Source organism: Struthio camelus, chromosome 3 (genome assembly GCF_040807025.1).
Source record: "Struthio camelus isolate bStrCam1 chromosome 3, bStrCam1.hap1, whole genome shotgun sequence".
In the NCBI taxonomy this organism is placed as follows: Eukaryota; Metazoa; Chordata; class Aves; order Struthioniformes; family Struthionidae; genus Struthio; species Struthio camelus.
Genome location: NC_090944.1, coordinates 40,685,163 through 40,700,021, shown reverse-complemented (window position 1 = coordinate 40,700,021; position 14,859 = coordinate 40,685,163). Strand labels below are relative to the sequence as shown.

The following is a 14,859-nucleotide window of genomic DNA, read 5'->3' as shown; positions in this document are numbered from 1 at the left end:
AAAATTATTTTCAACAGAAGCCAAGATATTTATTGAATAACACATTTAAGCCATAGCATATTTTCCAGAATGTGACATCTTGCAAACAATAGGATGGCTACCACATTTTTGGCAAGGTTTATTTTGGTCATAAGTGGATAGTGTGGAAATTCAGTAGGCTGACATGAAAGGAAAATTTTTCTGTCAACTTTCCAACATAAGTTTTCACAAACCAAGCCAAATTCTTAAAGATAGCACAGACTGCAAAGGCTTCTTCAAATGATAATCCAATCTGCCAATCTGCCTTCTATCTGAAGTGGAAACAATTTTGCACATCTGACACCACCTGCAATATTACACTTGAGATCATTTTGATACATTGATTCAGAGTGTTTCAAAAGCAATTGACCTTTACATCTTTGTGCCTTTCACCTATTATTCAATGCACCTGTGGTAGAAATAGAAATTATTTGCTGGCAGCAAATAAAAAATACAGTACTTCGTTTCCTTTATCATACATTACTATTGCAGAATCATGTACAGCAAGAACAACCTCAAGCCAAATGTTCTAACAGAGAATGACAAGTGACTACCGTTTAAGTTAACAAATTATAGTCCTTTCTCATGGAAGACCAAAAAAAAAATCTTTTTTTAAGTATTTTATTTAAACATATATTTTCAATTTAAGAGACAAAATAATTTAACACATATTTACTCTGTGATATGGAACTGAATTAACATGGCATATTAATATATAATCTAGAAAACAAAGTCCACAAGGAATTTGAGAGGAGGAAAATATTCTCAGTGGAGTTGTAGAGGTGGAAGAGGAGTTCTGTACTTACCAGGTCATCATTTTGGCACTCAGACAAAAGCCAATGAACTCAGTAAATATAATGGATGACACTGATTTAGCCTAGAGCACTCACTGTTAGAGTATTACGTTACAATATTGGTCTTGTCCACAATGGGGACGTATTAGCTCTGATAAAACAAGGTGGTTCTGCCAGTTCTCAAAACATTCCTGAACCAAAATCCAAGTTTTGATTTGGTAAATTTGATTAAGTAAATTATCTTTCCCACTTTTCATCTCTGCAGTTTTATGTGTGCCAACAATATCAGAAAGGTCCAGTTAAGAAAATACATATTACTATCAGGAAAGAAATACACTACCACATACACTAGAAATACATTAGCACTCTAATCACTCTAAAAAGAGTTGTTCCCAGTAGACATTGTACTGTCTGGGCTTTCAAAAGGGATAAAATGGAAGGCAAAAGAGTTAATGTAGAGATATCCTTTATACTAGATCTGTCATCTCTATGATTAATGTCAGAAACAGTCCCTATAGGAAGTTCAGTAAGCTAAAAAGCACTAATTTAAAAATTAGATGTACACACACGAACAGTTCTCATGATTAGAAAATTGTTAGAGAAGCATTTAGACCTGGAGAAAAATTAATTAGGAAGCATCACTTGACAAATACAATAGATTCAGAGAACTGGCCGAGCATGGGAAAGAAAACTCATCCCAGACAACAAGCTGGAGAAGTTCTCTTTCTGTGGTATCACTCAAATCTTCCCTCGGCCTTGGGGGAGAAGAAGGGAGTACCTAGCCCAGGAAATATGATTTTTGCTGTTCCCAGTGGGAGGCTGCAGGCTGAGTGCTGCCATGGCCATGTAGGGGCTCAGAGCTGAGCGCCCGCGCTGGGACTCAGGGCCTGCTGCCTGCTCTGCCCCAGCCCCAGCCCCAGCCCCAGCCCCAGCCCCAGCCCCAGCTCCAGCCCCAGCCCCAGCCCCAGCCCCAGCCCCAGCCCCAGCCCCAACTCCAACTCCAGCCCCAGCCCCAACTCCAACTCCAGCCCCAGCCCCAGCCCCAGCCCCAGCCCCAACTCCATCCCCAGCCCCAACTCCAACTCCAGCCCCAGCCCCAGCCCCAACTCCAGCTCCAGCCCCAGCCCCAGCCCCAGCTCCAGCCCCAGCCCCAGCCCCAACCCCAGCCCCAACCCCAGCTCCAGCCCCAGCCCCAACCCCAGCCCCAGCCCCAGCCCCAACTCCAACTCCAGCCCCAGCCCCAGCTCCAGCTCCAGCCCCAGCCCCAGCCCCAACCCCAGCTCCAGCCCCAGCCCCAGCCCCAACTCCAGCTCCAGACCCAGCCCCAGCTCCAGCCCCAGCCCCAGCCCCAGCTCCAGCCCCAGCCCCAGCCCCAGCCCCAGCCCCACCTCCAGCCCCAGCCCCAGCTCCAGCCCCAGCCCCAGCTCCAGCCCCAGCCCCAGCCCCAGCTCCAGCCCCAGCTCCAGCCCCAGCCCCAGCCCCAGCCCCACCTCCAGCCCCAGCCGCAGCCCCAGCCCCAGCCGCAGCCGCAGCCGCAGCCCCAGCCCCAGCCCCACCTCCAGCCCCAGCCCCAGCCCCACCTTGGAGTCTACCAAATACATTGACAGCTCCTGACTTTGGGAAAAACCCTATGTCATCACTGTTAGCCAAGGGTATTTAACCCAAGATTTTTTTCTTTTTTTGTTCAAGTGATTTTTTCTTTCATGAATTCCAACTTCTAGATCCCTATCTGAAGCAAATCTCCAATTTTTTTAGATTTGCCTGCCAATAACCTCTGTAGTGAAAATCAGCCCATAAAGGAACCATTCTCAAGGTTGCATAACACAATAGATGCGCCTCAGATGCAATCAGGTGAAGCTAGGTTATAAGAGGAATGACAGAGAAAGAAGAAATGAAGACTACCGAGGAAAATAGATGGAAAGGGCAGTTAGACACCTCCTTTGTTCTCCGTAAGTTCCTTTCTCTTATATTATAAATATTTTCCTAGTGTAGCAATATAGTGCATAAACTTATTTCTACCAATCCAAAAATAAGCTTTTGAAAGTATTTTTATTTAATTACAATATAAATGAATAAAGCACACTCTAATAGCAAGAAAGTTCTCTAAGGTGTGCATTAATAGGCACTTTAATGTCTGGAAGCACTCTGCCTCCGGCTTTTCGCTTCCTATCATACTTAAAGCATTAACCAATGATCTATTAACACAGCTTAGAATGAGTTATTATTATACTAAAAAAAATAATTCTCTTTGGATTTCAATTTAAAACCTTTCATGAGCACTGAGTTTACTTAAAATACACGAAAATAAAAAGATATGATACAATAACTGTTGTAACCTCTTTGATACAGAAAAATCATTTGTATATTCAATAAACATGTAATTGTTCAAATTACTGCCATCCATATTCTCTCTCTTTCTGAAGTATTTCTATATATTGAGGACAAAACAGGACCTTCACATCCTGATCAGAAGACATTTGCTCATTACAATAAATTTGCTTAGTATAAGCCTGACTCTATATATTATGCTGACTCAGCAGAATGTGGAAACCTAGCTCTGGAGGACATATATCAAAATACATTAAATCACAGGAGAGTTCCGTCTGACTTCTGACCATCTGAAACTTGTGAAATACACACCTACATTACTTACCTGAGAAGAATGCTACAGTAAGAGTAACACAGGATATTTTTCAGGGATAATCTATATTCTAAACCCGACTGCTGCTGCCTCCCAGTCTTCACCCAAAAGAAATAAGCTATCAGGCAGTCAAAAACGTGAGTGTCAAGGATTGAAACCAGTAAACAGCAAAAGAAGTTTGTACTGGAGACTTTCTGAGTCTTAATTATTCAGACATCAAAAAACGGGAGGTTGTCCCCTTACAATCACAGCTGCAGGATCAGAACCTTCCTGCAGATCTCCCGCAGGGTGAACGCTACTGAATCCAAACTTGCATGCGAAATAAAAGGGACAGGGACTACTGTCCTTGAGCCAGTTTTCCTACACAAAAAGAGGTATATGCTAGCAAACTGAACAGTCTGGCAGACTTGAGGCAAGGCACACTCGAAATAAAGCAGCTCCTCCACCCATGAACCTTCTCAAAGCCAATAGATGTAATATTTTGAACGTTAACTGAAGAAATTTTCTCAGGATATCATGAAGGAAGTATAATGGAAGGTGGGGCATACAAACCGGGAGGTCACCAACACAAACGGAGCAATTTTGATCAGCAATGGTCTTGTACATTCAGGGGGATAGTTTGCCACACTTTGGCACAGACCCCATTCAGAGGTGCGTAGATGAACTCTGCCCAGCGCACCCGAATAAAATGGAAACGGCAATCATGCTTTGTACTGGTTATGGTTTGGATATGCCACAACAGACAAGATGCAATATGATCTTAGAAATAACTACCTTAGACTGCAAGAGCAATTTTGGGGGCCCAAATATAGCCTAACACCAATATGTGTATGTAGATACTTTCCTACCTATCCCATAGCAACAAAAAGAGATGTAAATTCAGTCATACCTTTAAGTACGGTAGAAAACTGGTATGAGAAAATGTAAAACAAAGGGATGAACAATGTTGTGACATACAACAGTCAAGAATCATATCACGAACACAGAATTTTCCAAGAAAGATGTTAAAAAATTAACAGTAACTTGTTTTCGCTTGGATATTTAAATATATTTAGTGGGATATTAATAATATAGTGATTTAGAAACAAAAGAAGTGAGAAATGAAGACTGAAGAACCGTAAAATAACTCATAGAAATCCTTTTTGTTTTGTGACTGAAAGCCTGGACAGTCTGGTCATCATCAAGATGTAGGCTATTTCATATATAACATATTACAAAGCATCTAACCATAATCTGTTACTTTCCCTTATGTAATGCGGCAATAAGTTATGTATCCTGAATGTCTGGAATGGCCTGGGGTCTTCCTATTATTGCCTGAACACCTCTAATTATTGTTCAAACAAGGCCATTGCTGAGGGCAAGCGTTACTGAAAACTTTCACAAATGCAGAAGCAAAATAAGAAAATGGTACTAATGCCTCAAAGAACATGGCATTTGCTCCCAAAAGCCAGCAGTAAGACCACTCCTGTAATCACACTGATCATGTGACTCAAGATGCCAGAAACACACCTTTCTGTTGAATTGGTAGGTCAAGAGATGGCACAGCCTTAAAGGCTGGACTGCAGAAATCATGTAAGAGGGTGAAATTGCACAGTGCAATTCCAACCTTGGAAGTCCTTGGAGAGCTCACACTGCACAGTAAGCGGTAAGACTTATTTCAGCAAGAGAGATAGGGGAAGCGTTAATTTGCAAGTCTCTCTTCTGATGTGAATCCTGCAGTGGTACCTATAAATCAATATTTCTTATGTGGAAGTTACTGAATGATGGAAAAGCCCTAGAATAATAATTTGTTTCTTATGCTTCCTTCACACTGAAAACAAATGAAAACCCTAGTAAGTACTGGTCAACTATATAGAAGGTTCACATTAAGCAGTTTTCTAGCTGTTCACCTCTGACTTTAATTTGCTGATTCTTTTAATCATGAATGTCAATTTAGCATCATTAGGCTAAACCCCTGGATGCACATAATCCTGCTCAGGCTCTGAAGATTCAGTGAAGTGTCAGAGTAGTTGGTGATCAACAGATCAAATCTGGACTTACAAGTAGTAGGCCACCAAAAAGATCTATGAGGTTTCTTTTGTGAGATGGCTGGAGACCAGAACTGGAGGTAATAACAGGCTCTCACATGCTCATTTAGAGGTACTATGTTTAGCGCAGTAAATATTGCTAACTGGCTGTTGAAAAGGACAGTAAAAAAGAGGTAGACTTTTGAAGTCTCTTTTCTCATCCTAGTAGCAGTGACAGCTCTAAATGGATCATGTCGGGATCCGAAGAGCAGATTCCAAAATAAACACCAGGAAGCAGCCTATGTTGGTAACATAACTAATTGCTCTATATACTAAGACCTAGGGTCAGCGATAATTGGTGATGATATTGGGAGACTGTCAGCAATCCTTTCAGGTTCAGCTGGGCTATAGAAGCTAAGATACCTGAACCTTTTTTTTCCCTTTAGGGAAAAGATACAGATAGCATCAAAACTGAAATGTGTATTGGAGCTGAGGAGCTGGAGAGAAGAAACTATCATGAAATTTACTTAATTCCAACTGACTGTGTGGATAAACCCCCTCAGCAGTGGACCAATTTCAGCCAGGCATTACAGTCCAAGCAACAGTTTTAGCTAACAGAACAAGCTACTTCGGCTCACTTATTAAACAGTGTGCTCTATTGGATGCTGGATTCGGCATCTCTGTCTTAACCACCAGATTAGGACATTCCAGATGTCTATATTCCCTGAGCTGAAAAGCCCTATCCACTGCCTTTCCTGCTGACTTGTAATAGCCTATCCAAATTGGTCCCTCCAGTAACCCAATAAAACACACTCCCAGAAATGTCCTAATTCAGCATCCTGCAACCGAGTTGAGGGAATGAACTGTGAAGGGAAGATCTCTGTTATGCTGACCTTAAGCACCAAGAAAATCCCAAGTTAAATAATAAAAGAATGTCAAGGTAAGCCACTATAGAGCAAAAACATGGAATAGGCTCAATGAAGGCAGTACTATCCGGCCTATATTACAGGTTTGCCAACGTCAGGTCCCTCTCTGTTCACAGTTAAGATTTCAGGCAGCAGTCATGTCAAATAATATATATTGCTGAGCTCCTATAGGTGAATTCATACCCTCCTATTGATCACTGAAAGGCTAAATCTACACCACAGGATTCTGGCCATCAGCAGTAACATACAAATACATACACAGTATTGATAAATCCTTGTCAGAGATGACATATACATGATTTCCTCCCCCACTTTTTTTTTTGGGGGGGGGGGGGGAGGGTGGTTAAGAGAACAGACAACAGAATGCACCAGCACGCTGTTTGATGTGCTTTTGCTTCTTAGGAAAGGAAACAGTATTCCATGGAGTTCACGAGTGGGCCACAAAGTGAGGAGGCTCTAAGCTGCTCAGCAAGAAAGACCACATTCGCAGAACCACAGACTAACTGGCAAAAGCATTAACCTGTGCACAAAGACAGTCCTTCAAGGAATAACACAGCCTGTAAGGTTTCTATTTAAGAAAGGAGAAAAAAAAATAAAAGCAAAGATTTGAGACAAAAAAATGTAATTGGTATCTTACCTTTTCACCTTTAACTCCTTTCTGGCCTGGCAAACCAGCTACTCCTGGTAATCCTGCTTCTCCCTGTTTGTTTTTTTTTATTTAAAAACAAATAAACAAGCAAACAAACAACAAATCAGCAAATAAACAGAAGCAGATCCAAAATATGTTAAGTACTTGGTGTTCCTAGTCTTAATCACAAAAGCCTAACGACACAAATAAGTTAGAATAAATATGGCACAACACCTAGAAGAAGGATTTAGGAAAAAAAAAAGCACTATGTAGAAAATCACTCATTCTAAAATAAAACCACTTACACTAGATATAAGGTTGCAAGAGTAATTTTCATTTTTACCATCAATCCTTTTTTTTGTGTGTTCACACTATGGAACCTTATAGCTCTTTGCAGCTCTAACTTTTAAAATAATCTAAAATGTTTTCTTTCTTAATTGGGAAATATGGTTTTATATTTAATATAATACAATATATTATACATATATTTACTATGTATTAGATTATACATTATTTATTATATTGTTATTTATAATATTATTTATATTTTTATGTATTAATATATAATGTTATATATGCAATATGATGTAATGTATGTAATGTGTATACATATAATGTAATTTAATATATATAATATAATGTTATGGGATATATAATATTACAAGATTTGAATGCAAAAATTTATTTTTCATATCTACAGAAAAAAAACACACTCTTTTATGCCTAGCAGGATTAAACATCATGATGCATTAAAAATCAATAAGAAAATCCCATACTTTATTTGGAAAGCAGAAGCATCTGTCTCTAGATTCTTGCTGTGTTTCTGGAAGCGTGTATATTCTGCTGGCATGAACAGTCACTGGGGAAGAAGTAGTAGCAAGTAACCTGTCATCATGGGGGCACTAGAATAAAATACGATATGTTAGGATTTTTAGTCCACTTTGATTTACAGATAAATATAATCCAAATCCTATTTCTACCTTATTTTCTGTTTTAATGCTACTGTACACACCCCATTACAAGGAAGCCACAAAAACTCCCACACAGAAAAACCTGTAATAAAATGCAGTCTAGCCATTGTGATCCTTCTGCACTCAAATCAGTGCCAGTCCACACTGATCTGACTGGCCCACTTCTTTCCTCTGAAAGAGCCCAAAGAGAGGAAGAAAGTCTCCCGAAAAAAATGAAACCAGAAAATATACATGTGAAAAAAGACGGTATTTGTCAGTCCCTTCCCACTCTGCAATGCAAAATGTCAGAGTGAATAGGGGGGAGGGGACAGGGTGAATTTTGTTATTTTTTATAATGAAATATTTTGAGCATGTGTAGTTTGGAAACAAGCAAACAAAAAGCCTTGAAGCCAACGCTCAGCTGTCTGTAAGCCATGGGAGCTAAGGGCCTGATAAATTACAGAAGCTCTCAATAAGATCAATGAGTTTTCCTGCGAACCTTCTTTCAAGGCAACTCCCACAGGATTTACATCTTGGAGTAAAAAATTTGTATCCAAGTAAAAACTCCTTCCCTTAAATTACTGAAAATTTAGCTCTTACATTTGCTAACAAAGTCAAGAAAAAAATCCCAGAAAGTATAACGCTGGTTTCAATGTGAAAGTCAGAAGCAAGTAGTCAATTATTTTTACATCTTCAGCACAAGAAGCGTACATGAAACTACTGCTGCTTTCACCTATACAGCTGAATGAACATTTAAGATGCTATTAATAAAACATGCCCTTGATCTTTTTTGTGCTCACATATAATTAGGGTTTTTTTGCTGACTTTTTTGTCACTGTGTCATAACCTCTTAAAAAACTGTGTTTCTGTGCACAAAGTGGAATCTACAGACAAATGCACTCATTTTACTTAGCCGTGAGCTTGTACATTCAAAAAGAAGTGTGCGTTATTATCAGGAATACATTTTGAAATGTATTTGAAAAAGAAATTGTTATTTAAAATTGAAATGTCCTTTGATAAGTCAGATTCATCCTCTTCCACCCTTCTGAGCACCTCTCAGTTGTCAGTTCACACAAAGTATTTTGTTCTTCTCTTCTTGGGCAGCTTAACCCCTCCATTCCAGCTCCCTTGCCCCCATTTCTTTGAAGATGAGCTCAATTAGTCCTTCTGAAAACTATGATTTGTTTTGCTGATTGCAGGCTAAGAGGTGATAGTACTTCCCACTACCTCAGAGGAGTCTTCTTTTACAGACTGTTCATTACCAACTGACTAATATTTTAATGTGTGTTTTTTCTGCGTTTTTTTTCTCAAATGAGCCTGATTCAGCAAAACATTTCTGTATTTCCAGTATCTTCCAGTTTATAAAGATCCCATCTATCAAAACAAAGGGAAAAGGTGACTCCACTGAACTAAATGAATCCTTTATGTTAAACAATATACACATCTTAGCACACGCATTATAAAGATGAGAGTATTTGCCAATTATGAGACATCCATTGCTCCATGTTATTATACTGAGATAATCAAAACACCCTCAACCTCCTCCAATTTTTCCTGCTCTCCATCGCCATGCAGACTCTTTCATAGGCTTGTTTTTCACCAGTAATACTGTACACTTGTTATTAAAATATTCTCTCATTTGAAGCCATCCTCAGGTCATTGGCAGTGATTTGTTTTTTCTGCTCTGAGACTTCCTCAGTTACTAATTAGATACTAATTAATGTCAAGAAATGCATTTAAAAAGCACTAGCAGTATCTAGTGTTAATTTTTGAGACACTTTTATTGACGTTCCACTAAGCCATTTACTTAGTCAACAAGCAACCATGTGCCTAGCAGGCTACCGTGACTCCTGGTCAACAGGATTCATTTGAGGAAATTAATCTAAAGATCCCTTTGCAATGTCTTTACAACTTTGTAATAAGAAACAATGAAACAATTTATTTTGCATTCACACCTGCATTTTAGCAAATAACTTACCAGGTCTGCAGATATTTCACAACATGTATCTTTTGTTCCAAGTTTTGGATTACAATAAACTGTTATGCGTTGAAGTTCAATCTATTAAGAAATACAAAACAAGAGATTTATATGAGCAGTAAGAAACAATCTTTTTTGGCATTTATTTTCCGAACTTGGCAGCGAAAACAGACTAAATCCAGAACTTAACAGTTATTGTAGTTCTTCACTTCAGGAACAAATTCCGCAGTATGTTCCTGTGATGTAAGCCCCATTTTAGGTTCCTTTAGACATCAGGCAGAATCCTTTAGATTTAGACTAAATTTATCTTCCTGTAAGTTGCAACCCTCTGCACTGTTCTTGCTATAAGTACTGCATAGGTACTGCAGTCTCTGCAGACGATCTTTTTGGAACTGAAGTAAACAAACTGCAGTGAACTGGAGTAAAGGTTTGACAAGCTCAGTTTCACATTTATTATCTATCACTCTGGACAGACCTTTGCCGGGACCTCTCTTCTACCTGATCTGAACAGCAAAAATCACGTATTCTGTGCATGAGACCTTTATGTTCAAGATTTTGTGCGGATTGGTGGAGAGGAATAGCACTTAATTTTAAGTAGCTAGCTTGCCCTTATAAAAGCCAGAACAGTTAAGGAACTACATTGACTTCAGTCACTCATGCTAAGAACTAGAGGTCTCATTTCTGAGAACAGTTTTGCTAAAATATGCCCCTTTTTGCATCTGTTTTGTATCCTCTCCAATTATTTTCTCCCTTGCACTGGGTATTGAGGAGAATGAGTGGTGGTGTAGTATCTGCCCTGCCACCTCCACTAGCTTTATGCCAACAATGTTTTCCTGCAAGTGGGGAATTCTTGACTGGCAACGTCCACTCAGAATTATCCACTCCGTGTCACACAAACAATACAAGGCAAAAAGAATCTCCTCCTTTTCCTGCGTGTAACTTGGTAATAAGGGAATGGTACATAAATTTCAAACAAATTTGAACTCAGTCTTACAGAGTAAAACGAAGTATGAGCTTGGCCCTCTGAAGTTAGCCACATGTGTGAAGTTAGCCTGGTCTGCTGAGTCCAGGCCAAAGTGCTTAGCACCCTACAGGACTGAGGCTTCTCACAATGCTAGCTTGCAATTATAATATGCTATTTTCATCTGAAACTGTACAGTGTACAGAACACAGCTGAAACTTTCACGTGGCCACTATAAACCTTGAGCCAGAGGATTTAAAACTGGTAACTTGATATCAGTAATATTTAAAACAAACTGACATTTCCTGCGATTTTCAAGTTCATTGCTCAGAGCTCTCTATACAAGGAAACGTAAGAGAACATTTCTGGATAGAATATAGCCCAGAATATCAAGGGCCTTTTTATTTGCAGCTGAGAAAACAGTTTGCTTTTTTCAGGAATACTACAATACGCCTGCCTTACTCTGCCTTGCATTTGCATTTCATTCTAGAAGAACTGCAGATGTTGTTCACTGTTTTTTGATGGAGAGAGGTGGAGGAAAGGGACTATCTTACAACAGTCAGCTGCAAATGCAGAGCTGGTTACACGTATCCAAAGCTGCAGGGAGCTCACTTCCAGCTACTTCCTAGTGACTCCCACTTGGAGGAGGGAGTGACAACTACAAACAACAGGCCCCAATTTCAGCATGGCTGAATCATCTTTGCATGTGATACAAACTTGATGAATAAGTAAACCTTAATTTTTTGTATGGGTTTCCTTTAGCAAAGAGGGACAAATTGTAACTAGATGACAGATAATTTACATCTGTCATTCATGCAGTTGAATCTCATAAAAATTGAAAGAAAAGACTACTACAAGAAGTTATCTTTAAATGTAATAATAATAAATCTACAATAACTATATGGCTGTCACTCCAAACACATTGAAATAAAGACTCCTGAAATCAGGACTGAGTTTCTGTAGTCATTACTTTGGAAATGGAGGGTTTGCCTTAGCAGACACTACAGCACTGAATATTGTTGAGAGAAAAAGACCTAAAGACAGCACATTCAGAATATGCATTCAAAATTAATAACCAGTTATAATCTTTTAAATCTCCATAATTCTTTAGGATAATGCTAGTAAAAGTGTGGCTAAAACATGATTTCTAAGTTATCCAGTTTTGCTTTCATGCTACTCACATCTACTGGCTTATCATCTGCAGCACGAGAAGCAATCAAAGTCCTTCCCTGAAAGTCAATGGTGAATTTTTCGTCAGTCTGCTTTCTCTCAATTAAATTACAATCCAAATAGAGGGAAATGACCCCCGACTGCACGCTAATACCAAGTTTATGCCACTGACGATCAAACAGTGGATAGATTTCTCGACTCTTAAAACTGTAGTGCAGTATATTTCCCTGAGCAGATTTGGTCATATATTCCACAATTTTTTTTGCACCATCTATAAGGACGGCAATCTGAAAGCAAAATGGAATAAAACAAGTGGTTATTTAAAAGACAGAGTATAAGAACTAAAAGCACATACAAACCATATATAATACAAATAGTTTTACTGCATAGATTGGGCAAGAATTACAAAGCATTCTTTTAGGTAACTTTGTAAATACCCGCCAGCTTAAATCATAACACGCCTTCTATTCTAGTATGTAGTCCTACTCAATACATTTTGCTCAATTTCTGTAGTCGCTATAGCAAATGATCAGTTATTTCAGAGCAGTCTATCTGTTCTGTGTAAACCACAGCTAAATCCAGTGATAAAACACCCCCTAGACTATATTTGTCATATTCCAATGAAAAAAGAAAAATGAATGAAAAAAATCAAAGACGACTCTAACCTGAGGTGTGTTATACTGATTTAAAATTTGCCATATATACCACCGTTCTTTCTTGGTGTTTCGTCGTACACGGAACGTTGCTACTAGAGAGTATTCTTCAGGAAGCCCCTTTGGAAATACTTGCCTGCAGCAGGAAGGAAAAAAAGAGTTCTCTTTATTCTTATACAGATATAAAAAATACTTAAAAGACGTGGACAGAAATAATACGTGGTGAATACAGGCAACCAAATGCTCACTCTCATACACATTCACCAGTTTCAGTGCTCAGAAGTGCCTCTTCTCACTTCTTCCAGCTGAAAAGTACAATTAAGACTATCTGTAAGAATAAACAGCTGAAGATAAATAATTCGCTAACAAATTCTGCATTCTAATTCTTTTTTAAAATATTTAATAGTTATAAACAGGAATCTTAAAATAACTGCTGCAAAATGAATGCCATATAAAAATACAATTTGAAACATTACTCTCCCCTAACTATTGCTTGGATTCTCCACAGAAATACCCTCGCTCACGAACCCAGCATCCTGCAGATGATGACAAAATTTCAGAAATAAGCAGAAACAGCTCAGGTACACCTCCTGGCTGTGAAGGTAAATGGTGAGGATGTGAGGCTGGCAGGAGGGGACAGAAAAGGCAACACATCAGAGCCAGGCTCCAGAAAAGCTATTCCCAGTGTACAAGGTTGAGAGTGCTGCCAGCTAGCCAGCTGTGTCAGATTATCCTAAAGTCCATGGTGAGGCACTTCTGTATTGCTTACAACAGAAGGAGAGAAAAAGAGGGAGAGAAGTAGAAGATAGGTTGCTTTACTTTTTGTCTTGGGAAACTATACTGGAATGGCTATACTATGGATGTATATTATTATTTATATAGAAAAGCTGGCCAATGTCAGTTTAAGGCCATTATCATCTTTGAAAGGTTGTAGGGTACAGGAGAGGTTCCTGAGGACAAAAAAGGCAAGCAGTATATTTTCAAAAGGGTAAGAAGGAATATCTGCAGAACTATGACTAGGTCAGGCAGCCTCACCTCTGTCCCTGGTAAGAGTAGCTGGCAAATCCTTCCGGAAGCCATTTCTGTGCATAATATGAACAAAAAGGTGATTGGAAAAAGACAGCACTAATTAACCAAGGGGAAACGATGTGTGACCAGCTGATCGCCTTCTATGATGAAATAACTGGCTCTGTGGACAAACTGAGGGCAGGAGATGCCATTCAACTTAATTTAAGCAAGACTTTCAACACTGTTCCCTAAAGCATCCTTGCAGCCAGGATAGGGACGCAAGAGCTGGATGACTGGACTACAAGATGGCTAAGAAATTGGCTGAAGGGCCAAGCTCAAGGGTAGCGATCAACACCTCAAAAGCCAGCTACTGGGTGGTTATGAATGGTGCTCCTTCAGGAGGTAAAATTGGGGTCGATACTGTTGACATCATTGATGACACGGACAACAGGAGAAAGTATGCTGTCAATAAGGTAGCAGATTAAAGCAAACCGAGGGGAAGACGGAGGAAGTGATTGGTACACTGGCAGGTAGGGCTGCCATTCAGAAAGACTTTGACAGGAGAAATGGGCTAGCAAACACTCATGGAGCTCAGCAAAAGCAAATGCAAACTTTAACATCTAGGAAGGAATGACCCCTTAGGACAGTACAGGCTGGGTGCCAGCTTGCTCAAAAACCAGCTCTACAGAAAAGGTGCTGGGGAGGGTCCTGCTGGATGACAAGCTAATCTTCGGTCAGCAAGGAACCCTTGCAGTGAAAAAGGTCAGCTGCATCCGAGGCTACCTGAGCAAGAGTATGGCAGTATAAATCAGTGTAGTGTTTAGGAATTAATTTAATCCTGTGTTCTTTTCTCATTTCTTCCTAGATACTTTCCTCTGACAAGTCAAAAGTAAGAGAAACTAGAGCAGACTCCTACCCTTTTTCATAATGCATGCCTGTGTCTTAACTCTTGTACTGTTTTCTGTGTGGTTTAGTAAACAGTTAAAAAAGAAACAAATTTTTATATGATACGCACTGACACAGCCAAAACATTTTAGAAAAAGTTCTGAAACAAATATTCAAAATTTTAGAAGACAAATAGTATTAATTGGTTAGATAGAACTTCAAGTGTCAGGGAGGCTTAAAG

At 39.4% G+C, this 14,859-nt stretch overlaps 1 protein-coding gene across 5 annotated transcripts in view; it reads right to left on the bottom strand.

Annotated features, from left to right (window-relative positions):
• The window catches only part of COL19A1 (collagen type XIX alpha 1 chain), a 209,395-nt gene that overhangs the window by 163,336 nt on the left and 31,200 nt on the right, over positions 1-14,859 (bottom strand). For all 5 annotated transcript variants that reach the window (XM_009689153.2, XM_009689151.2, XM_009689154.2 and 2 more), the window contains exons 5-9: positions 12,738-12,861; positions 12,084-12,359; positions 9,942-10,022; positions 7,790-7,915; positions 7,023-7,085 (exon numbers count right to left, since the gene is read on the bottom strand). In XM_009689153.2, coding sequence (XP_009687448.2) covers positions 7,023-7,085; positions 7,790-7,915; positions 9,942-10,022; positions 12,084-12,359; positions 12,738-12,861 — 670 coding nt within the window. The remainder of the gene's footprint in view (positions 1-7,022; positions 7,086-7,789; positions 7,916-9,941; positions 10,023-12,083; positions 12,360-12,737; positions 12,862-14,859) is intronic.